General features: G+C 40.3%; 1 protein-coding gene across 1 annotated transcript in view; it reads left to right on the top strand.

Moving 5' to 3' along the window:
- Positions 1-26274, top strand: part of COL22A1 (collagen type XXII alpha 1 chain) — a 197340-nt gene that overhangs the window by 19799 nt on the left and 151267 nt on the right. The window contains exon 3 of the mRNA XM_042869694.1: positions 19307-19381. Within this exon, the coding sequence (XP_042725628.1) occupies positions 19307-19381 (75 nt within the window). The remainder of the gene's footprint in view (positions 1-19306; positions 19382-26274) is intronic.

Here is a 26274-nt window from a genome sequence, read left to right as displayed (position 1 = left end):
TTTTATTTTATTTTATTTTATTTTATTTTATTTTATTTTATTTTATTTTATTTTATTTTATTTTCCTGGTCTAAGGAAATGGTTGAAAATACTGAATCATAGAATCATTGGAGTTGGAAGGGATTCTTAAAAACCATCTAGTCCAACTCTCCCACAGTGAATCCCTACAGTCCAATTAGGTTGCTCAGAGCCTCGTCCAGCCTGTCCTTGAACGTCTCCAAGGATGGGGCATCCACCACCTCTCTGGGCAATCTGTTCCAGTGCCTCACCATTCTTATTGTTAAAAAACTTCTTATATCCAGTCTAAATTTCCCCTATTTTAGTTTGAAATCATTTCCTCCTGCCCTACCACAATAAATTCTCCTAGAGTCTGTCCCCTTTTTTCTTAAAGCTCTCCTTTAGATCCTTTAGAACAAGACTGCTAATCTCTTGTATCATTCTTTGCTTTGGGCTGAATCTGAATCTTATCTTCATGTTACTGTTTTATTTGGAGTTAGAAATGACCTTGCACCCAGTTCATGCCACATTAAACACCAGTCTTGCTAATGATCAAATTTCTCAAACCACCTGTAGAATAATATATTAGGAAATATGACCATCTAAGCCTTTGAAGAAGTACAGAACCATGAAAACAAAGGTCTGGTCAGCTATGTTAAAATTTGCTGCACTTATGGAGATTGTGGAGTCAACCACAACCTCTGCATAACATACCAGACCATAACCACTCTGGAAAACACCATGACAAGCTGAATTCCTTCAGCAGTACTGAAGTGGAAACTGAAGGTTTCTCAAGAGACACATGAGATTCTTTTCTTTTTTTTTTAATCTCTGAGGGACAGCATCGCCAAGAGCAAAAGTAGAGTCCCTTTTGTCACTTAAGAGTCATTTAACTGCAGGCTGATGCCCTTCTAAGAGGTATGGTCTTGCCCAGCTTGGTCTCAAACTCCTGGATTTAGCAGAATTTTCTTCTCATGAAGAGGATTTTAATTCCCTGTTGGGAATTAGTAGATGGGACGTGTGAAGTCTGATGTCATGTGCAAGAATCATAGAATTGTAGAATCCTAGAATGGTTTAGGTTGGAAGGGACCTTTAAGATCATCTCATTCCAATCCTCTGTTATAGGCAGGGACTGCTCCCACTAGACCAGGTTGCTCAATGCCCCATCCAGCCTGGCCTTGAATGGTTGGGCAACACCTCCTCCCCTTCTCCCCTGCCTGTTTTTTCTGAAGAATTTATACCCATCTATTCCTACATTCCAGTCATGAGAGCCATCCCACCATGTCTCAGTGATGCCATGACATCATAGCCCATGTGTGCATGCCTGTAATTCTTCTTGCTTGTGAAGCCTTGATGCTGGTCAGGGTTTCCTATATCTGTAAATTCCAATAATTTGATAGCAAGAGTTGAGAAAAGCTCTTTGTTGAGAGATTGCCAATAAATAAACTTCATGGTTTCATCTGAACAAAAAGCTACCACAGCAGGTCTGAGCTTTCAGATTCTGCTTGAAGGGGTGTTTAATTCTATGTCTGTGTATTGAGTATCCTCACATGAATGGAAGATGGGAAGAAGGAAAAATGGCAAACACATCCCTGATTAGAAGGCAAACTGTGCTCTAATGGAGATGATTAGAGACAAATTGAAGACTTTGTTTGTACATAAGGCAATAGAGTGGTTTTCTTGTGTTTTGGCCTGGAGGGCTACCACAGTGTTTATCAGTATCTAATCCTGAATCAGTTAGGGGCACAGAAAACAGTGCCACATATCCAACACTTCACAGGGAAAAAGGCCATGTGCTCACGCTGGTGATCACTGAAGACAGTTCACACTTTCTCACCAAGATTTCTGGGTCTGTATCTTCTGACTTGCCTGCTTCTTGCAGAGGTAGCACTGGAGCTATTCGAGAGGAATCCAAATCACCCTATGACACTATGATTCTATGAAAAGGACTCAGTCCTGCATTGTCTTACTTCTTACAGAATCATAGAATCATCAAATTGTTTGACTTGGAAGGGACCATTAAAAGTCATCTGGTCCAACCCCTCTGTTCCAACAGGGACACCTATAGCTAGATCAGGTTGCTCAGAGCCCTGTCCAGCCTGACCTTGGAAGTCTCCAGGGATGGGGCATCCACCACCTCTCTGAGCAGCCTGTTCCAGTGCCTCACCACCCTTACTGAAAAAAAACTTGTGCCTTACATCCAGTCTAAATCTCCTCTTTATTTTGAAACCATTTCCCCTTGTACTATCACAGAAGATTCTGCTAAGGAGTCTGTCCCCTTAGTATACCAAATGTTTGAGTATGGAAGCATTGGTCTTCTGTTTTAGAATCACAGAATTGATTCTGTGATTCCAAAACACATGTGGATGGAATGTGGATGGAGTTTCCCTCAGCTCATTTTGAGTAGTTGATTTCTGTTGCCTTTAGCAGCATAGCCATCATATAACTTACGTATATCACATCCTTAATGGTGTCTTCTGAGTGAATTTTCAGTGAACTGTGAAGTCTAATCTGAAATGTTGCTAGGATGAGAAGTCAAGTGAAATACAGAAACTTAGGGCACCTCACAGCCAAAGCCAAGACTGTGACATATTATATATAAAGGCTCATCACTTCTGATTAAGCCAAAGCTATCTTTGACCTCTCCAGAAAAGGCAAGCTGAGGCAAGCTGTCTTTTCTGTCTCCTTTTCTTTCTCTCCAGTTATTCTCTGTGAGCCTTGTCAAGATTAACCTCAGTTCATCTGAATGTCTGTGTAACATGAAATTGAGTTTTGGAGGCTGGCAGAGGTAACAGAGACATTGCTGTTTCATTGTGCCTTGGTCATTAGAGATATGGCTTAGTTTGTGGTGTCCTATGATGCACATTTAGCTTTGTTTCACTGCTATCAGCAAAAGCAGCAGGAGGGTGGTCACAGAACAAGACAGCTAGCTACATTCTGTGCTCATTTACATTGATCTAAATCCAGATTAATTTCACTTTAATGAATGAGCAACTAAACAAAAGAGTTGGCCTATCACCACACTTAGCACTAATTAGCATTTTTCTTACCACTGCCTGCAGAAAAGCCAATCTGTTTTGTATTCCGAGCTGAAAAAAACACCCTCCGATTTGTAGTAATTTTCATCACCAGCATGTATGTCATTCCTCTGAGCTTTCACAGCTGCTTAGAAAATCCTATTTAGGGACAAACTAATGTAGCCAGGCTGCTGGTGGTAAGGAAGTGCAGCACAGGGAAAGTTACACATGCTGTCTGCCATGGGGACTTCCTGGAATTTGTGCTGGCTGATGCTTGCTTGTGTCTCTTTTTGTGATAGCTCGTTTCCATGCAAACAGACTGGTTTTTGTGAAATACCAGTGTGAACCTGTGTGAGTGGCAGCTGTGTTGTGCGGTCAGGGTAGCCTTGCCTTTGTTGCAGGGGTTAGTGCTTGCTTTCTGTTATTCAGAGCCGCAATTAAAGGAGGGGGAGTTGTGGTTATTAGTTGTGCTCACTGGGGCAGAGCACAATGATGTCTGCTCAGCATGAGAGGGAACCCCTGGCTACTTCAGACAGCTGAAGCTTCCAAAAGACCCAGGCGGAAGCAGGGAGGGGGAAGAGGACAAAGCTCTGGGTGCCATCACCAGGCAGGGACACTTTAGACTCCACATGTTGAAGGCAGTCCTGCTCTCCAGAGGAGATGTGGGGCAGTGCGTGGGAATGGCACTGGTGCCAACAAGCTCTGGCAGTGAGGTCTTTGTTCACTCATGGTGTTTACTGAACTGATGGCTCCTGTATCCAGCACTCTGATATAGGAGGTGGCAAAGGGCCAGATGCCCCACACTGGAACTTGCAGGATGTGTTTTGGAGTTATTAGAAGTTTTGTAAAACCTGGATTAACTTCCTTAGCTCTCTTTTTCCATCTCCTGCACTTCTCTTTTATGTATCTTGTGTAATTTTTATAATGAACTTATACTTTCTGCCACTTTATGTTTTAGACTGCTCCAGCTAATAGCAATTATACAGAATAGTTATAATCTTATGAGAAAGTGATGAATTGAAAGCTTTAATATGTCTGGTCATAATCCCATAGCAGTCTCTACCACTGTTAATTCCATGTCTATTCAGACACAAAATCCCAGTGCCCTGCTACACTTGTGCAAATACAATCTCATCCTCCTGTGATCCTTGTCCAGAAACAATTGTTTCTTTAGGCCAGCATAAAAAATCTGCTCCCCAAGGCTATGCCTCTGTAAGGTAAGTCAGGTAAACATGAAAAAACATTCACCATATTCAGCTAAGGCTCAACTCTCTCTTTAAAAGGGGAAGCACTAGCCTCCAAAAAGTAGCTGGTGTTTTCTTACTCATTGTAGCTCCTACAACAGCATTACTTCTCTTCCAGTTTCCCGTCTACATCAGTAACACATAACTGCAAGCCAAACCTCACTGAGCAGAAAACTTCTCTAGTAATTAAACATGCAGTAGTATTTTTGCATAGCCCGTCTGGGACAGATGCTGTGCTTCAGTCCTCTGCATCATGCACACGTACACACACACACACCTTCCCCATTGCTTCTGGCTCTCATGAGGGACTGGGAATGAACCATGGGGAGCTATCTGTAGAGTTGCTTTCCTCTTGTGCTCCCTGATAAAATTAATGGCTGATTGCCCCATTCATCTCTAGCGGTTCCAAGGAGTTGTAATTGTGCCCTATTTGTGTCCAGAGACAAGTGAACAACCCAGCCAAGCTCCGTCCTTGCTCCTCCCTCTTTTTGCTTTGCTACGTGCCCAATACACTCTGTATAAAGCATAGGAAATAACTGCTAAATTGTTACCAAGACATCAAAAAGTTACTTTTTTAGGTAATGACTTCACTAGTGCTAATTTGTCTCTATCTTACTGCAGAGGAAGGAGTTCTATCTCAGAACCCTTGCTAAATCTACTTTCCATCTGGTGCTGGAGAGGAGTATGCAGTAGGAGCAACAGCTGGAAGTTGTCCTTCAGGACTAATCTGAGGCTCTTGAGCTGAAATGCTGTACTTCTGCCTGCAATTTGTATTATATTTCTTATTGAAACATCAATTTCAATTCTTTCTTTCCTAATGGGCAGCAGATAAAATTATCTGCCTCCCACACCATATAGCTGTACGTGCATGAGCTTGTGGACATTGCATTGTGTGGGAAAGGAAATCATTCAGAACTGTTTGAGGACCTTTTAATTAAATACCTGTCACAGAGAGAATGCTAATTCATCAAGACAGAAACCTTCTGAGAAAAGACATATTATATACGTTTTTGTTGATGAAGAGGAATTGGAAAAAAAAAGTTTTGAAGTTATTAAAATGTTTTGTTTTGACCTTCTTTTTCAAAATGAATAAGCTCCATTTTTGGTTCAAAAAGTCAGTTATTTAGAACATGAAAACAACATTAGAAAAAAGTTCCTGTTCAGACTGATAGCATGTTCAGCTCTCTGGAGAGGAAGTTCAAGATGAGTACTGTCACACTGGGGTAGTAGATCCTTGGGAGTCACCCATTCGCCCATGCAGTGGTGTTCCTTTTGTGGCTATGTATCTGCAACTTTTGTAGCATGGGTTTATTTTCCTGGCATATCTTTGTGGGGGCTTAAGTTGTATTTCTGCTGGTCAGCTAGTAGAAAAACAGCACAGTTTGATTCCATATACACAGATAAGATAACACACGGGTATTGCACAGTGCATCAGTTCATGTGTTATGGCACAGGGCATGATAAATAGGAGCTTTCCTGCAAGAGACAGGCTCTTAGTGGGGAGTGGGGAACTTAGTATGGAGAACTGGTAGGGCTGCAGCTGCTGGTGGGTATTCGTGTGCTTTTTGTCTCTTAAATTGTTTCCCTTTTGTTCTGAGTTGAATCTTTTCCCTCCTTGCTTTATTCAGTTGTCTTATTTGAAGAAGCTTAATTTCAGACCTCTTATATCTCCTTAACAAAATTAGCAATTGCTATTTCTGAACAGGGAAAACTTTGTAGTAGGAAAAGGGGGGAAGATAGTTCTTGACCAGTGTGTGCACCTGGCTCAAGGAACAGAGTTCAGCTTGTACCTGCTTTGATTTATGGCTCCCAAAAGCTTGCCATCTAGGCTCCAGAAGCAACACCCTCTGTGTAGCTAGGAAGAGAGGGGGCAGATATAATCAAAACCACTTCCAATTTGTTTTCCTTTCAGCTGCTTTTAGGCTTGAGGAGAGAGATTCCTGCAAGTGTCTGTCGAAGTGAAGTGCCCAGGTCTCATGCAAGCCATCTTAGAAAGTATGGATGTGGTGGCATGTATGAGCTGGAGGTGGACAAGGCTGTTTAGATAAGGAGAATATTGGTCTGAAGTTACCTTTCAAAATATGAGTCAGAAATTTCAGGCTGATGTGTTTCAAAGCTGTGAAACGCAGATCTGAAGGTCTTCAAATCAGTAAAGATGTTGACCATTGATACCAATCACCCTTTTCAAGTCAAGGAAGCATGTAAGAAAGCAGCCACTGGGCATTCTTCAGTCAGTTTTAATAATATCTCTGTAGCATAGAAGGAAGCATATCCAGGGATTTTGCTGAGCTCTGAAGGCCAGCAACTTGCAGTGGTACCTGGTGTAGTGTAAGGCCTCGTTTCTTCATCAATCACTTCATCCCTGTGCTGTTTCAAGGGGTATCCCTGAAGTTTCTCCCCACAAGGACAGTCCAAGGGGATGTTCTGCTCTTCCTGGATGTTTTCTGAAGAGCTTTGTCACTGAAGAAGTGGCACTTTTGTTAATGAAGCTGGCCAAAAGCCTTTCAGCTGCCTCCTGCTGTACTCTGCCTTTGGGTGGCCTGATCAGGGTCTTGCTCCCCACAGGCCCAGTTCACTTAGTGGAAGGACGTGGGCTGCAGGCTAGAAAACCACTGAGTTTTAAGGGGAAAGAGGAAAAATGTCAACTGTTGACTTTATTGCACAAAGTGCCACAGCTAGAAGCTGCTTTGGCATAACAACAGCTCCCCAGAAGGAAAAAAATCACATGGAATTTGTGGCTTTTGATTCAAAATGGCATACTGAAAAGCACTCAGGTGAGTCCACGTGTGGCCCATGTAGCTATTTCCCCTTCTTCTAAAGAAAGCTGAAAGCTGGGCTACAGTGGAGCCCTGGAGAAATGGGACAAGTGAGGCCTGAAAACTATAGCTTGGGCTGAAATGCATGTGAACAACACTCTGGAGCCAGGCATGTTACATGTATTGCTGGGGAGGATGGAGGTTGCCTGTGTTTTCTTGTGGTTGAAGCCATGGCATCCACCAGGTGCACCCATCTCTCATGCCAGGATACTAATTTATCCTCCTTCTTCTAAGAGGGAACTAAAGTCACTTATTGTCTTCAAAAACCCTTTATTTCACAAAGATAGTACAATTCCTTACAAAACAGAAACTCTTAACTGGAGTGAAGCCTTGTATTTTTATGGAAATTTCCTGGCTTTGCTCTTGTGATATAATTACACTGCTGAAGATTTGAGTACTGAGCCGCTGTTACAGTATACCAAAAAATACCCACATGGAAGATGATACTGTTCAATCTGCAGTTGTATAATTACACCAGAAAAGTAACACTAGTCAGAGTCCCTTTTAAACACATCCTTAAGCTATATATCTCTCTTGAAAGATATTTGAATATAAACTAGTGTGCATTTATTGATCAACTCCAAAGGCACCAGCTTTGAACCAAGCTGCTTCTAATTAACTTGGTCTTGGAAACATTCTGAGGTATTAGAATGTCACACTTGGATTTCTCATTATTATTCTGGAGAAGTTTTCGTAGAAGTTTCACAAGTAAAGTTCTTGGTTTTCTTGGGATTTGCTTTTTACATTTGCTTTTTTTTGGCGCATCACTGTTTAGTCGGTGCTTGTCCTAGGAACCTCTGTACTCTTGTCTCTTTGTAATTGCACGCATTAGGATAGTGGATGGATGGGTTTGTATCTCTAGCTGGATGCAGGAACTGACTGCTTCAGCAGATCTATAGATTTACTTCTCCATTGGGTTCATTTAGGGAATGTGCCTTTCATGAGTGCTGAGTGTAAGTGAGATTGATAAGATTTTATAGCAGAAATATTGTAATGTTCCTGTTCTAGGAGAGATAGTGTATCCAAGTTTTGCACTGAGTTTATTTTTAATCTCAGTTGTTTCAATTACAGGACAAACAGAATTGCTGTGTGCTTTGAAAAACAAGTGAAATGAAAACATCTTATGTGTCCTGTCAGAAGCATTTTACAACATTTGAGCCCATCCTAAAAGCAGCCACCGCAATAGAAGATTTAGCTTTTTTTTCTTCTTTTTTTCTACTTTTGTTGCCATCTCCCTGTTGTGAGATCTGCTGATGTTTCCATATTACTTGTTTAATAGTGCAGGAAAAAAAAGATAAGAGAGATCCATCCATGTTAGCAAAGATTCTTCTCCTGTTTCTACAATCGATACTTGCACATGTAGTATTGATTCTCATAAGTATTAAAAATACAAAGCGCAGATGTTTCAGCTCAGCTCTTCTGAAGGACCACGTAAGTCATATTTGTTCATTACCTTGATAGGTATAATTAACCTGTATTAAAGTGCAAAGCATTTAAGAAAAAGATGAGGATGCATCAATAGTGGTCAAGCTCTTCTGCTGTGCGGTCCCAAAACGTTGCTGTGGCAGAGCTATGGTGTGTGGTAGAACATATTTAAGCCTCCTCTCGCTACCATTCATGGACTCCACAGACACTGTCTACAGACTCCTTTGTAGTTTCGTTTATTGTGTTTGAATTAGAAGCACATTATAATGGTAATAGATTCCATAGTGAAAAATTGCATAAATTAATCTGCATTTTAATTTTATCTTGTAATTCAATACAAATATATGTAATATATAGAATTATTATAATAGAATCATAGAATGGCATGGGTTGAAAAGGAACTCAAAGATCATCTGGTTTCAACCCCCTGCTATGTGCAGGATTGCCAGTCACTAGATCAGGCTGCTCAGACCCACATTCATCCTGGCCTTTCATGCAATCCACATCCTCCTTGGGTGACATGTTCCAGTGTGTCACCACCCTCTGTGTGAAAAACTTTTCTAACCTAAGACCTTCCTGTCTTAGTTTAACCATTCCCCCTTGTCCTGTCACTCTCCACCCATGTAAACAGTTGTTAATGACATGACATCTGTGACATGATCCATCTGTGCTCAGAGACGGGGATGAAATCCAACTCAACATTGTAATGTCATTCCACTGTGTGCTGCTTCATAGGTCATCATCAATATATTTGCTAAGGTGATGATCAACCACTCAGAGGAATCTCTGTTTTCTTTGAGTTCTAGTGGATTTTCATAGAATCATAGAATTCATAGCCATAGAATGGCTTGGGTTGGAAGCTAACCTCAAAGATCATCTAGTTCCAAACCCTCTTACAACAAATGAGGTTGCAACCATTAAATCAGGCATTAGATCGTGTTGCCTAGGACCCCATCCCACCTGGCTTTGAACACCTCCAAGGATTTTGCAAGGTGAAGCTTTGCCTTTTGCAAACCTTTTGTGAACCAGAAAGGGGTGGGCTTATGCCCCAGAGCAGCAATCAGCTCACAGTCTGGGTGGAAAGTGCTGCTGCTGCTAATTACATTCCTCAAAACCTTGTGCTGTTTGCCGACAAGTTCCTTGGCACACAGTCTGTTTGTTTGTTTAGGGGCAGACACAAGCAAATGAGCCTGAAAGTGCTGAGGCCTGATGCTATGTTCATAGCTCCCATAGCGCCACTTATTCCTGTGGGAGCATGTGCAAATTAATTCTAGAGGCTGCTCGTTTAAATGGTACTAATTACATCAGTCCTCTTGACAATATGTGTCTGCTGTCAGCCATCCAACAACTTTCTTGAATTTGTGTGGGCATCTTAGAGAGGGAAAGGCTATCAGAGAATCCTACATGTAGATATCTCTTGGAAAGACAAATGCTTACCAAGGTTCAAAAGCTCCACTAAGAACTTTTGGTGGAGATTTACTAATAGGTTAATGATTAGAATAGGAGAACCTGGAAATGGGCTATAGGGTTGTTTAGTGTACACTGTGTTGTCGTTGTGCAGTTGTCACTCCATGTTGTTTAGGTATGAGTACCAGTTGCAACATGGTCCTTCTTTGAATCAAGATCATGAGCATTGGACAGATAAAAATTGGAACTAAAGAGATGTAGTGGACTGTGTCAAAAAGAGAGAAGTGAGACTCTTATATGCAAGCTGTTAGGGATGTAGGTACACAGCATGGCCTGCTACACTGATGGAAAAACAATATTTTTCACTTTTGTAGGCATGATGCAGGTGTAAGTGGTGCAAGATGGAAGGTAAATTGTAACAGCACTATTCAAGTTTTTTTTCCTTTTTGTCACCAGGTTTGAAAGTACTTCAAGCATTTACAAATTTCAAAATTCCCCCCACTTCCTTTGTCCTGACTCAAATAGGATATTGTGTTTTTTGGCTCTGCAATCAGTCCCTTCCTACTTTCTTTTGTGAAATAAATGCATGTAAAGTTGGTGACCTGTGACGATAAAATGAATACAGCATTTTCTTTTTTTTTTTTTTTTTTTCACAAGTGACACCTTTTGATCTTCATTACAGAGCTCTTAGCAAAGGATGATATTTAAAGGCTGTATCTGAGCTAGAAACCATAAATGTGGCTGGAGGCATTCCTGGGCAATGTTATGTACTCATCTGTGATGGTAAACTTCGAGAATGGTTTCTGGCACATTTTGGCCCAGGCTTGTTAATGCTCTGTATGGACATCTGTATGGCCCAGATGAGTGTTCATAAGGGATGTTCGTGGTCATCAGAGGCCTGAGTTTGGAGGCAAATACCCTTTATTCGCCTAGATGCAAACCTGAATATGTGTCAGATCCAGGGAGTGCACCCAACCATGCAAACACTGGGGGAATGTAACTGTGGTGTCTTTGTCTTTGATACGTATCTAGCTTATCCTTAGCTTTCCCCTCTAATAGTAGGAAGAGACCAGCTTTTTCAGGGGTTAATCAATTCATCGGCATTGAGTTCCTTCTGAGTTGCCCTCTGAAGGAACTGTGCTTCTCAGTACCTATAGAAACAAACAAAACAAGAGCATCCTCTTGCCTGGGACCTTGAATGTATGTGGTGTGTATACCTAGTTCTAAGGTTCTAATACCTAGTAATAGCTTTGTTTTCCCTCTGTGAGTTATGACACCTACTGAATAGTGCAGGGTACTGAATGTGTGGTTGTTCATGGAACCCATTTTCTGACCACAGGGCTGACAGAAAGAGGGGGAATGATGACCCTGTGAATTGCAGACATTTGCATTCTCACTGCACTCACTTGGGACCCAGTCAGCAGCCAGGGAACTGTGAAGAATGATCCAGATGGGTGCTGTTTAGAATAGAGTAGACTCATAGAATAATTAAGGTTGTAAGAGATTACTCAGATCATCTAATCCAACCACCAACACATCACAACCACAGTATGGAGAAATGTAGCAGTGCCACTGCCTTGTGATGTTACAAGGAGCAGGGTGGGCTGTCTGCTCAATCTATGAGCTACTGTCCTCTTTCCATTTCATCATGGCACCCATCATTGTGGTGGGTCTTTTGTGTGCAAGTATGGAAACCTCAGCCTGAATCAATGTAGGCACAATTCAGATGGGAAAAGGTAAAATCCACCTTGGCTATAGGAATGATTTTCTTGGCATTTATGGATGTCAGACCTCACAGTGTACTAAATAAAGCATGATTTCAGGAAAAAAAGTGAAAATTGCATTAGGAATTAAACTGCAAGGTGGAATCATAAAATTGCTGTTATGCTCTGTTTTACCTACGCATTGCTACAAATTATAATGTTAGCCTAGATGCAATTGCAGTATCATTACACTGTCAGTGCAGCCACAGTAATCGAAGGATGTGCCAGGCTTTTTCCTGATGAACTTGTTTTCGAGGGTGGGTGGTGCTTTAAGGATCACTTCATTTGCTGAGAAAGAGCATCTGACAGTGAATATTTTCAAAAAGTATTTAATGCATCTGTGCAGAGTGTGGAGGCATACTTTTAAAAGAAAATGTATTTTTAAAAGAGTACAAAAAAAGATAAAGCCTGAATTTTGAGGCTTCATAACAGTCCATGCCGAATGTTTGATAGCAGAAAAAGAAGAACAAATAAAAGGAATGCTATATATAGGAGCCATTTTCATTATCAAGTGCCTGCAGGGAGTTAAGTGTTCCAGAGGAACTGCTGCACAGCAAACCATCTGAGTAGCTGGAGAGCAGAGCTAATGGGGTCTGGGAAAGCTCCACTGAAAACTGGTTTCATGAAATCTTCTTAACTTTAAAAAGAATTTTCTCACCAGTCCCTTCTCCTTTTAATTTTAATCTTTGATGGGAAAAAATATTTCACTGTGGAAAAAAGTAACAATATTAACTACTAAAAAAAAACAATAAAAAAATAGAAAAATAAATGAAGCTTGTTCTATACAGCCAACCTCTTCCCCACTAAATCCTTCAAAGCTTTCTTGCGTGCTTATTGTGTAGCTCTGAAAAGCACATCAGGTCCAGAATTCATCTTTGGACAATAGCCAAAGAACAGTTATTCCTTACAACTATTTTGAATTTGGATCTAAATTTTTGGGAGACAGCTTTTAATAAGGTGTGCTTTGCCAGACAGTTTCCTTAGCCATAGGTAGAATTTGTAATAGGATAAAGATCTGTGTCAGAGGATAGGACAGTTCAAATGTTTAAGTCAGGAATATGCTTTTTGAGAGAAAAAGGGAACTTTCTGTTGCCGAAAATGAAGAAAATAATACTAGAGATACAGAGAATAGCTGAAAGTCTGATAGTGCACTGGATTCCCCTGAAATTCTGTAAGTTCTTGGTTGGAAAAAAAAGCAAAACATGGTAATAAATAATGCTTGCTTTAACCTTCTGTTTCTCTTCTCACCTCTGCTTTATTCTTGTGTAACTTGACAGCTACATGTGTTCAGCATTCACTATACATAAGTCCCTGGAGAAGCCCCTGGCAGCTGAGGACTTATTCTTGAAAGAATAAAACTGAAATTGAAGAAACTGTTTAACAAGAGTCCTAAGGATAAAGGGATGGAGCGCTGGCAACTAAGGACTGTGTTTAGTACTTTGTATGGAAGGCTTCTCCATAGAGAACCCTGAGGAGTGGTAGGACTGCACCACTCTTAGCTGGGGATCATTGATAACAGACATGGTCATGTGTCTTTACCTAAGCTTCCGAAGGGATGGAGTTGTGAATTTTTCAGCAGAGGGAGAAGAGGCCTCATGGCCTAGTCTAGTGGTAGAAAATGGTAATGTCAGAAAGGAAAAATGGTTTTCTAGTTTAGATCTGTCTTGATTCAGCTTTAAAGGGAGAGTTTGATAGATGTAACAACTCAATAGAGTGCAAAATAATTTCTCCATTTCTATTTTATAGACTCTAACTGAGTCTTTGTGTAGAACAAATTCTCTTTTCCCCTTCCTTCCTTCCTTCCTTCCTTCCTTCCTTCCTTCCTTCCTTCCTTCCTTCCTTCCTTCCTTCCTTCCTTCCTTCCTTCCGCTTTTCCCTTCTTCTTCCCCTTTTACTTCACTTTGCTTTAAAAACTCTAGGAGGCAAAGAGAGCAGAACTATCATATCATTCACATTATTCTTTTCCGTAAGTTTAGCTCTATTATTACAGTTTTGCATCAATATGTTATTAATGCTAATTTAGTACTAGTGAAAGTTCCTGATTTGACAAGTGTCTTACAGTGAGTATATTCTGTAAGATGTACTGCCTCTTTTAATTTTAAAATGTTTAACAGCTTTGGGATTTTTTCATAGAGAGTAGGCTGAAGGATGAAATGTAAAACTGAGGCTTAAATCACTCATTATCATAAAAAATCTCAGTATGATTTTCTTAAATAAAAAGTGTTAGCTTCACTTACAGAAAGCTATACTGTGCTTCCCTGAACCAAGAAGCTCAGACATACCAAGTCAACAGTGGTCAACAATGTCCAGTGATTAGCAGGATTCAGAGGAAGGCATCACCATCACAATAAGTGGGTCAGAGAGCCTCATTTTCTTAAGGTTCTTCAGGATATTATGATGGAGTGCTTCACCTAAATTTAAATGACTTAAAATAAAGCATCCAGTGCAAAAGAGATGTGTAATCTGCCTATATTCAGTGCAGAGAAGGATATCTCCAAAAAGTGGTGCATCTCATCTTAAATCTGATTTTCAGTACGGGTGCTAAGACAGTTCAGTTTAGGTAAGAACTTTTCAGTGCCCAATGTATTGAACCATTTCTTGGTGCTTCTGCTTTGAAATGAAGCACTGTAAAGGTTGTAAAGGTCTGGGATGAAAGCATCTCCTGGGAGAGCATTCTTGGTAGAGGAACAAAACTTCTAGGGGCAATTTTAACGTTTTTCATTAGGTTCCGTCTCAAATACACAACTCAGAAGTTCTCTCTCTTTTTTAGTGTAGAAGAAATCTAGGGAGAGTAGTCTTTCTACCCTAGAGCTAAACTTTGTGAATACCTGTCCCAATTCTATTTCATGAAAAATGATAGTACTCTATCAGGTGTGCTGTTACTGTAAGATGTATGAGCACCTTTTGAAAAGAGATGACTGAGCAGTTTTTTGAAGGGGTGATCAGGCATCCACAAAGAGTTCTGAAAAAAAGATTGTGAAAAAAGAAGCTAGAGAAAATCAGGTGTTTATCCTACATTCAGAAAGTTAGCTGTTGAGGAATCTGTCTGTGGTGGAAGGAAATGATCTACAGTTATCCCAACAAAACATAGAGTCCTCACTGGCAAGTGTGAGCTACTAGAGCGTAGCAATATTGTGAGAGAAGAAAGATACCTAGGAAAACATTTAGCTGCCAAGTGTAGCACTAAGTATAGGCCTCTGAAATGATGATAATGAATTTCTACTAAAAATGAAGTTATATTTAAGTATATGCATATGCACAAATGGTTTGCTTGATCTCCTTATTAAAAAAAAAAAAAAGCACAAACAAACAAATAAAAAAAAACAACCAGAAGCACTGATACAGAAACCAGTGAAGAAAATATTAAAGAATGGGAAATATTATGTACCTAAACAGGGATTATTGTTTTATGGGAAAGAGGTCATCTCTAGCACAATTTATTCCTTTATGTGAGCAGTTACAGTTTGGTTCATATAGTAACTACAATGCATTTCTTTCTAGGTATTGTTACAGGTATTGTTACTACTGAATGACACTTGCTTTAAAAAGTGATGGTGGATTAAGAACTGACTGATTTCATGTAGCAGGTATCAGCAGAAAGTAATCATTTCTAGATAAACTGTAAATATATCTGGAATATATCAATATCTTGACATTCTCTCAAATTTCCATGAGCTGCATGGTCATAAGTGTAAAATATTTGATGATAGGATTTGCAGATAGAACAAAGGATTGGTGGAATAATGCATAAGATAGAGGATATGGAAGTAATTTTGAACAAAATACATAAGTAACAACATAGTTGCAGTGCATACTTCATTATTCTTTCTGCCATTGGTGCTGGATCTAATTACTGCAAACCTTCTGAGGAATTCTCAAAGCACCACAAGGGTTAGCTCAAAGTTTGGCCTGGCAATAGCAGAAAGAATGGGTATAAGCGCACTTGGTGTTAAAACCTTTATCAGGGATCTCGTTGAAAGACTTCAAGGGAATGGCTTTTGTCCTCCCTTTTCTCTCTTTGCATCCTTGGATATAGTGCCAGGACATGGTGTTATTTGTGACCAATTGATGTACTTTCAGTCTGGCACGCTCTTACTTTGGATGCAAGGGTCTGCTAAGTTAGATAATAAAGCACTGATCTTTCATATGCTTGTGTGAATTAAAGCAGGCATTACAGTCATTTTCTTTCCCTTGCCAGCTGTTTCTTCTTATACATTAGGAACAGACAGGAAAGGAGCACAAGACACTTGTAAATGAAGGCCAAAGTGAGGCTACAGTTCTTTAAGAGGTAATAAGAGATATTAAGAACAAAGTTACAAGAAGAGATTATTTTATTGTCATGGGTATTTCCTTTTTTGTTCAAGACAGTTCTATATCAAGGCCAGGCATATGGGTTTGCTTTATAATCCTGGTTCAAACGTATCAGCTAAAGCCAGGAAGATTTTGCTAGTCCAAACTTATTTCTCTGCTAGGAAGCCATAGACCTGTTGAGGGACTTGTAATGTCATTAAGATTGGAATCATAATTTATATGACTACAATTGATCAACATTAGTTCCTGCTTTCATTAAGAGGTACCCATCTGTGTTTGAGCTTGTTTTATTCTTCTCTTTATATCTCTCAGGAGTCCTTGACAGTGTGTGTGAAAGACATTTTAGTGACTTTACTCATGCTTTCTATTTATTTATTCTTTGTTTAGGAGAATTTTGCTCAGATTGATTTCTTTCTCTGCTTATTTTACTGGATAGACGTACCTCTTTCCATTTCATTTTCAGACTGAGTCTCAAAAGTGCTGCTTATAGTAATTGACTCAGTACTTATAGCCAAAAGTGCATTTCTTAGAAAAATAATAATAAATAAATAAATCCAAAACATCAATACAGTGTAGGACTTTTGATACTTCTAAGCAAATCTTTTATCAGTACATCTTGGTTATGAAAGGGAAAAAGTTTAACTTTGGCTCTTGCAAGTCTTCAATTTTTAAAGTGTTCCTATCAGAGTAGAGCTCCCGTGTTATGTTGAGAAGTTGTACAGACCTCTTAGAAGGAGGAAGAACCAGATGGTTTCACCTGATAATGTGAAGATGTAAATAGGCTTGAACGAAATATTTTGGTTTTCAAACCACCAGGCACTGGGAGCACTAGAGACCAATAGTTAGAATGTACATGAAATGATTCTGTGCATCAACCCATACTGGTTTGGTAGGAGAAGAGGTAATGGCTTTAAGTTGTGCCAGGGGAGGTTCAGGTTGGATATTGGGAAAAATTTTCAGAAAGAGTGGTGAGGTATTGGAAGAGGCTGCCCGGGGAAGTGGTAGAGTCACCATCACTGGAGGTGTTCAAAGAGAGGGTAGATACAGCACTGAGGGACATGACTGAGTAGGCACAGTGGGGATAGGTTGATGGCTGGACTAGATGATCTTAGTGTCTTTTCCAAGATTAATGATTCTATAATTCTGTAATTCCTAATGTGATACTGCATCTACCTGTTGGGTCTCCAGACCTAGAAGGACATAGATTTGTTATAACAGGTCCAGACAATGGCTGTGAATACGATCAGAGGGCTGGAGCATTTCTACTATGAAGAAAGGCTGAGGCTACTGGGCTTGTTCAATTCAGCCTGGAGAAGACTCTGGATACACCTTACTGTGGCTTTCCAATACATAAAAGAGGCCTACAAGAAAGATGAGGAGACACTCTTCACCAGACTGTATAGCCTGGATAGGATAAGATGTAACAGTTTTAAATGAGAAGAAAAAGATAGGTTTAGATTACATGTAAGGAATACATTCTTCACTATGATGGTGGTGAGGAACTGGAACAGGCTGCCTAGAGAACTTGTGGAAGTTTCATCTCTGCAGATGTTCAAGGCTGGGTTAGTTAGGGTCCTGGACTACCTGATTTAATGGTTGACATCCCTGCCCACCAGTGGGCAGGATCTTTAAGGTCCTTTCCAACACAAGCCATTCTATGATTCTGTGTGGTGAAAAAGGTAACTCCTCTGCATTATATCTGTAGAAGCAGCAGCCCTGAAGATAGACCAATAAAAATCTGATTGCGTGGTTGGCAAAGATATGTAAGCATGCTTGTGATTATCTCAAAACTCCGATAGGAATTTGGCTGAGGTATTCTAAACGTATTGACAAACTCCTTGTCTAAGTGAACTATTCAGCATGAGACCTTTATTTGGGTGAAGGCGCTTTGGTCCTGCTGTGTGGATACAAAATTGCCCAGTTCTGAATGCCCTGATTAACATATACTAGCAGGACTAACTGCTCTGTGGCCCTCACTTTCTGCTGCAGCAGAGGGGTAGGTGGTTGTATTCAACTGCTTCTGATTTCCACATGGCTTTTGGGGCTTTTGGCAATGGCTTTTACAGTGACCTTTCCTTTGAGCTTTGAGTACCTCAGCTGCAGCTGATAATCTGGTCTGTAAATTCATCAGTGCAATGGAACAGGAAAATTATCTTATTTCACTGCTAGGCCTAATGAACCATTGGAATGGTAGAATATCATTATTTTTTTTTTTGTTGAGAGTCAGGAGGTGGAAGGAGAAATACGGCCTGCTGGCAGCATCCTCAGAAAAGTCATTCTTACAGCACAATTTCAGATGTAGCTTCAAACACAGATTGAAGTGGTCCTGCTGTAGAAAGTCTTCAGAGAGCCCCTAAGTTAGGGGTTCATTTCTATTATCTCATTAAACTGATTCCTTAAGCTAACTGACCTCACTGATTACAAGTGTGCAATTATCTGTTGATCTGGTAAAGCAAAGCATAAATAAATTCTACTTCAGTGGTATGGCAGGAAAGTGGTGAATAGGTAGACAGATCTCTTTAGAAAAGCATATGGTGTTGACGCTGATTGGAAGCATGAGAAATGACTTCTTATTTTCACAATCTTCTTTGAAACCCTTTTGTTGAGCTAAATATTCTTCAAAGTTTTGCTCATACTTAATGCTTGAATAAACTCAAGGAACACACACACGTCAACAGTCATGGCCCTAGAAGAGGACAGGGGAACCAAGCACAGTTCAGTAAGATATAAGAGGCTATGCTTCACTTTGTCTTTGATTCTCGTTAGCTATGGGACCATTGTGTGACTGAAGCCACAGAATCTGTGCTCCTGATTCCATTTCCCATCTTGCCTCTGTTTTGTCTCGTTAGGGTTAGGAGTTTTTCAACTAGGATCTGTCCTATCTGATACGTTTGAACAGCACTGCAGTGAGAGCTGGGCACTGAGAAATTAACTTTCACCAAATCTGACAGTGGAACTGTATTTTAAACTTTTGCAGTGACCTCCACAAAGATTTATGGAGCATTGAAAGAGAGAAACCCAGTGTAATGTCCTAGCTTAGAGGAAGACTCTGGTCATTTGTTATGTTTGGCTTCTTGTCTGGCCAGTCAATAAAAAGGTGGCTTAAAACCAGACGTAGCATGTTGGATCTCTTCCTCAGCTTGCAGTTATTGGATAGAGTAAGAGAAAGGAATTTAGGGCATGTAGAGACAGGAAACAGAATTGTTGCTGTGGGACCATGTGGAAGTGTTGGACAAAACCCAGTAAATCAGATTTTGTTAGTTCTGTAACTTATAAAATATTTCATTAGCCTGCGATAATTTTGTACTGGTTCTCTTGTTTTTCAGATGTTCTGTGTCCAAATGTTCAAGTGGAAGGAGATCGATTCAAGCACACTAATGGGGATACAGATGAGATTCCAGGTAAAGAGACATACTTTTCTACTGCACAGCTGAGAGCTGAAATAGTGTAATTGTATGTTTCATGTGTGATATTCTTATATGTTATCTCTTTTGACTGGCATTTTCTTAATCCAGAACATTTTCAGTGATGAAGAAGTAGGACTGTTAGGCAGGAAAAGAGTTGACAACGAAGAGTTGACCATCTGTTGACCATGAACAGAAAAATAATCATGAGCTTTTTTCTTTCATATGACAGCAAATTAAAAATCTAGTGGAACTTAGAGTAGAGGATAGAGGAAATCAATAAGCCTTTGAGATGTTTCTTTTTCTTTGGGTGTTTTTTTGACCACTCAAGTTTTTGTGAGATTTAATGTCCATTTATTTGATCTCTGCTGTGGGATGTCAAACTCCAATGGCAATTATTACTGAAGTACAGCTTATATATATGTGTGTGCGTGTACAAGAAAACACAGAGAAAGAAATAAGAAATTCCCAAAAGAACAAGTTCATCTGAAATACTAGTGAGAAAGCAGGTTTGTTGGGATCTCTGCTTTCCCTTGAGTTCTGATACATTCTTCCAGGCAGCCAAAGGAATTAACATGTCAGACATATGCAAAGGCTGTGCCTCTTTTCTAACCCCCAAATACAGTTTGAGCTGTTGGCAGAGAAAATCTTTCCATCAGGGATGTGCTTTGAATATCTCTGCCTGACCCCAAAATTGCAGTGAGTAGCAGGAGGCTCTTCTGCAACTTGATTATGAATAAAAATGGTAAAGGTCTGACAGCTCTGCTACACTTCAGCAGTTTTTTTCATTGGGGGGGATTTGCACCGCCTGCACAAAATACCAGTTCAACTCTACTGTCTGTAGGCAGCTTATTTTGGCTGCAGTCTGGCTTTACTGGTGCCTGTGATAATGCTGAGTGGTAACACTTTTTCTGGTTGCTAGATCCAAAATTATAGCCCCCAGATACACAATCTCAACAGCTGTCCATCTGTAGGTATTGTATCAACCTGTTCTGATAGTCCTCCAGTCACATGGCCGTGCAAACAGTAGAGCTATTCAACAGTTAGCCCTACTGATTCTGATTGAGTCTGTCATGGAAGTTGCTGCTCAAAAAGAGCAAGAGAACTGTATCCCTCCCACATGGCCATCTTCTACATGATGATTTCCAGAAAACTGATATTGCAAATGGTTGTCAGCATCTACTCTGTGTTAATCAGAGTAGAATTTTAGTTCATGTGCTAATTGATACACTATATCCTTTTATTTGTTTTCAAAAATGTATCTTTCATTGAGAAATGTAAAGAACAAACATTCCACTGCAGATCTGATGCATGATTTTTTTACTACAGTATATACATATATGCATGTATATCTACATATGTAAGTATGCTCTTACGTAAAGTTTCTGACTTACTTTTCCTTTATTTTTGAATCTCACTTCCATCCTAGACTGCATGTCAGTGTTCAGTATTTTAACTTTAAAGATGTCTTTTTAGCATAAAGGCTCATCATATAATGAACAATAATAAAAGGTTATTACAATATTTGACTAAAAACATCTCTGTCCACTCTCCATCAAAACAAGAGGTTTTGTGTAAGGCTCCTGATTGCTCTTACATGGTGCAACAGTGTTTTCATTTTGTTCTTGCACCTTATGTTTAGGGAATGTTTGCCTTTTACCTGGACAATGCTGAGCTGAAGTTCTGGGTCTGCTTAGGGTCATTGTGTTGCTGGAGATGTATCGGCACAGGAACAAAATGCTTACTCCCTATTTATGTATTCCTTATGTTCACTGTAATGGTTTTGGAAGACTAGGCTCTTGGGTCCAATTCCAACAGAATATCATTGCATTCTCTAAAGTTAATTGGAAAAATTCCATTGGTTTACGGTGCAGTATATACTTTTCCAAAGGAATGTATTTTGCTGCTAGTTGTTGCTGAAGGGCTTTCGTATGCTGCATTTTAGTTTTGGGGAGCAGCCTCACACCTGTGAGAGCATTTTGTGAGAGCATTGTGAGAGTTGCATGGATTTCTATGGATTTACTGCTGACAGTACAGAGTGGAAAGCAGTTCCTCTGTTAACCTGTTCTCATACATTCAAAGCTGTGCAGTTAATGCCTCTGTCTTGCACTCCACTTGGATCGCTAAAATTGAGCCTTGCCCAACAGGCTCTTAGCACTGCACTTCACAGCTGCATGCTGTCCAAGCTTGCTTCTCAGTTGACACAGAGTGGAGCCCAATAAGATGGAAGTTGCAGTAAATCTCTTTTTGAGGGCGGGGTAAACTGTGATAAAAGACTTCTTGCAGCACACACCTATTACCCTTCTCAGACAGGGAGGAGATTACAGAACTAAAAGGAAGAAAAGACTTCCTGGGGATTTTCTTTTACTGTCTTTTTATTGAAAGTAATGCAGCAGGTGATGTCACAGACAGTTGTTTCACACAGAACATCACCAGTGCCAGCCCTTTCTTGTATACCATACCAACATATAAGTTGCAGCACAACCAACAGCTTGATGTGTGTCTGCAGTTAAGTGAATGTGAATTGAATCATTGTAGATTAGCAAAAGAACAAGGGCTCGATCGTAACATGGGCTATAAGCGACAAATTTTGCAATATGAAGGGAGTCAGATGTGTGACTGAGCAGTGGCAGATGCATGAGATATTGTTAATGCTGAGGGTGAGCGCAGGGATACAGCTGGAGAAGTACATTCACAATCAGAAGACTAATTGCATTTAAAAGCATTCTGCGAGCTGGAAGAGAACCAAACACTAAACTTGTATTTTCTCTTCAAAATACAGTTGATTTTTTTCTGTAGATAAACAGAAATAAGTTGATTTAATCTATCTGGAGTCCAGCGAGCATTTATCAATTTGTACTTTATTGAAAATCATTGCTAAAATTAAAAATGGTAGAGATAAATAAACATTGTAAAGTAAGTAAGAAGCTGGCTAGCAGGGAGATAATAATGATGGAGTTCTAGGAAAGGGAGTAACAAGCCAGAAGTCTTATTTTCTCTGTGAATATGTGACAAGGGGGAATGATTTTAAACTGAGATGGGAGATTTAGGTTAGATATTACGAGGAAGTTTTTCACTCAGAGGGTGGTGAGGCACTGGAACAGGTTGCCCAAGGAGGTTGTGGATGCCCCATTCCTGGAGGCATTCAAGGCCAGGCTGGATGTGGCTCTGGGCAGCCTGGTCTGGTGGTTGGCGACCCTGCACATAGCAGGGGGTTGAAACTAGATGATCATTGTTGTTCATTTCAACGCAGGCCATTCTATGATTCTATGATTCTAATATCCACAATATGAATTAGGATCAGGCTGTGATGCAGGAATAGAATCATAGAATCATGAAGTTTGGAAAAGACCACTAAGATCATTTAGTACAACCATCGACCCATCCCCACTGTGCCCACTAAACCATACCCTCAGTACAACATTTAAAACGTTTCTTGAACACCTCCAGGGACAGTGGCTCCACCAGCTGCCTGGGCAGTCTGTTTCAATGCATTACCATAGTTTCTGAGAAGGAATTTTTCCTAATATCCAATCTGAACTTCCTCTGGAACAACTTGAGGCCGCTATCTCTCAATCCTATCACTGTTATCTGGGAGAAGAGGCTGACTCCCACTTTGCCACAACCTCCTTTCAGGTAGTTGCAGAGAGCAGTGTCTCCCTCAAGACTCCTCCAGAATGAAAAATCCTAGTTGCCTCAGGCACTCCACATAACACTTGTGCTTCAGACTCTTCACGGCTTCGTTGCCCGTCTCCAGACTCTCTACCTGGCCTCAATATCATTCTTGTAGTGAGGGGCCCAAAACTGAACACAGTACTCAAGATGCATCAGTACTCACCATGGCTGAGTACAGAGAAATGATCTGGAAAGAACTGGTTTGCCTCAAAAGCTTGGGAATTTTTCCATTTGATTTGGGAATATTTGTTGAAATTACCTGTTAGGGGAATTAAGGATCAGGAATAGGAATTTGTGCTACAAATCCGTTCTCTCAAAACTGGTGGTGTCCTGGTTTGTAGACTCTTGTAAGCCACAGTGTTATACAGTTAAAGAAAAAGGCAAAGGTCATTACTGGATAAGGTAAAGCGGGATAAGGTAGAGTAGGTCTTATAGAGATAGGGAGGAAATTATGCGAATGGACAGGGCTTTGGCTTATCTAGAAAAGTGTGATCACATTTCCTTTGCTCAGGAAATACGGATTTGGTCGTGAGGAGTTAATACTGTGTTCAGAAGCCAGACAGACTATTTTCAATAGATTACAAAACTGAGTTTGGTTACTCTTACCGTGTGCAGGTGGAAGAGGGAGATATGATTGCTTTCCACAAATAGATCAGGGGAGTAGCCGGACGGAGATTAGGGGAATCACTCAAGCTAAAGGACAAAGAGTATCATTAAAAAACAGATATCAGCAATTTAAGAAATACATTCAGGTAAGACATTAGAGGAAGGTTTGAAACTGTCAGAGATATGAAAGCCTGGAACAAGCAGCAAAATAGTGGTAAAAGAGACAAATAAAGAGCAATGAACAGGGCTACTTCTCATAGCAGAGGGCTAAACTCTGTGACCCTTTGGTATCACAGCATTTAAATGAGAAGACACATCTATAGCATCCGTTGAGAACTGACACAGTGAAATAGGATGGCATGAGGTGGGAATATATAGGCAGCTTTACTGTACTACTGATGCAAATTTTGGCAGTAAAGTGAAGAAGCGTCTGCTGAACAGTTCACAAGGTGTAAGTTCTGAATATAAATGTGAAATTAGAAATAACACTGGGAATTTTGAAAGAGAAATCTGGTTAGGATACCAAGATAAACACTTCTTCTCTTCCAGAAAGCCTGATATATTAAAGCAATGCTTACTGATATTTAAAATGAAGTTCTTACAGTATCCTACTGGGTACCTTGCATAGTTGTTGTTTTTTTTTTTTTAATCAAGAAGGGAAATGTAAACAAAAGAGGGTTTGACTCATCTACCCTGAAATATGCAAAATGAAACTGCAGTTGTTAGACTTAATCTCTCCTATATTGCTATATTGGTTTTTTGTTTCCGTCAGCTTTTAGCGAAGGATCATAGCCTACTACTAATCATGATGAGGCAGGAAAACACATCATTTTGCACCCTGAAGATGTATCCCTTGTGTATTTTTTATGAACAACTATATTGCATTGAAACAACAAATAAAATACCAAGCTATTGCAAATGAATTATACTTCATGGGGTTTTAAAACTTCACATTTGAACTATTTGAATTATTTTAGACCTGCAGAATGTGAGGTTTGATTGCAATAATCTAGATGATCTCAATAATTACAAATGAGCTGAGCTCTGCTCTTCAACATATTCCACCAGATGAGACAGCACTCCTCAGCAGATACTGGCTCCTCTTTTCAGAGTGAATCTGCCACAGAAGTAAAGAATGACTTGCAATAATTCACATAAAACGCTGAGAAAGATTAACTCTAGGGAGAGATACTGCCAACTACTACATGACATTACGCATCACATACAAGCCACGCTGGATGGTGTTAATGGGCCAAGAAGGAAACATCAAAGCCCTGACTCTTAACTCCTGTGTCAAAAAGGCAATCACAAGAGTGTATGATGAACAGCAGAAAATGCATTATAGGTTGTACCACACATTGACCTCAGTTGTCTGACTCTCATGCCCATCTCTGAAACCATTGTGCACAAACAAGCAAAATGCCAAAGTTATGTACGATCTCTGTGTTTTGATATAGCTTTATAAAGGACATTGGGGCATTTTACTATGGAGACACTGGTTGTAAAACTAGTAGCTTGCAATTATAGACTGCAATGGCTTTGTTTAACTGTCAGCGTGTCTCCAGTATCCTGTGGTTTGCCAGACAGGGTTTGCATTCCAGAGATGCCAGTGAGTCACCAGCTAATTATAATATTCATAGGGCTATTTATGTTTGCCCACTAAGCCATGTGGTAGCGGGAGGAAAGTAGAGTGTCCAGACAGTTGAACATACAGAAGGAACACATTAACCAATGTCCCTCAGGGGACAGAAGTGCTCTTGTTGTGACAATGTGATGGGCATTTCACACTCCCTTAGTATTTGGCACTCTGTATTGTCCATCTCATAGTCTCCTTGGGAATCCCTCTGAGAGGTAAGTGGTGAATCCATGAATAGCTGCAGGGCTCTGTAGTGGATCACTGACTTCAGACAGTAGATAAACAGATATAGTATTCAGCAAAGGATGCGTATGAGCAGCGAACTTAAAGCTGGCTGTTCATGTAAACACTAGTAGTGCTACATCCACAATGATACAATCAAATATGCAGGACAGGATTGTAGCTGTGACTGATGAGAGATGGGGAAGAGAGATGGAGCTTTTCTTTGCCACACTGCAGCCAGGTTGAATATTAAGAAAAATTTAGTATTAGAATGTGTGGTAAGGCATTGAAACAGGCTGCCGAAGGATGTGGTGGAGTCACAAATTTCAGTGCCTTTGGAGGTATTCAAGAAAAGGGTAAATGTGGCACTGAGTGACATGGTTTGGTGAGCATAGTGGTGTTGCATCAATGGTTAGATGATATCATGTTTGTCCAGCCTTTTTGCTTGCCTGGGCCTCAGTACAGAAAGGACACGGAGGTGCTGGAGCAGGTCCAAAGAAGGGCAACAAGGCTTGTGAAGGGCTTGGAGAATATGGCCTATGAGGAGAGACTGAAGGAACTGGGGCTTTTCAGTCTGTGAAAAAGGAGGCTGAGGGGAGACCTTACTGCTCTCTGCCAATATCTGAAAGGTGCTTACAGCGAGAGCGGGGCTGGTCTGTTCTCACTGGTGACAGGTGACAGGACGAGGGGAAATGGCCTCAAGTTTCACCAGGGTAAGTTTAGGTTGGATATCAGGAAACACTTCTTTACA

This window comes from Lagopus leucura, unplaced genomic scaffold (assembly GCF_019238085.1).
Source record: "Lagopus leucura isolate 7727_CA_CO unplaced genomic scaffold, USGS_WTPT01 Super-Scaffold_100002, whole genome shotgun sequence".
Classification (NCBI taxonomy): domain Eukaryota; kingdom Metazoa; phylum Chordata; class Aves; order Galliformes; family Phasianidae; genus Lagopus; species Lagopus leucura.
Note: the sequence above shows the minus strand (reverse complement) of the source record. Positions and strands in the feature narration are given on the sequence as shown.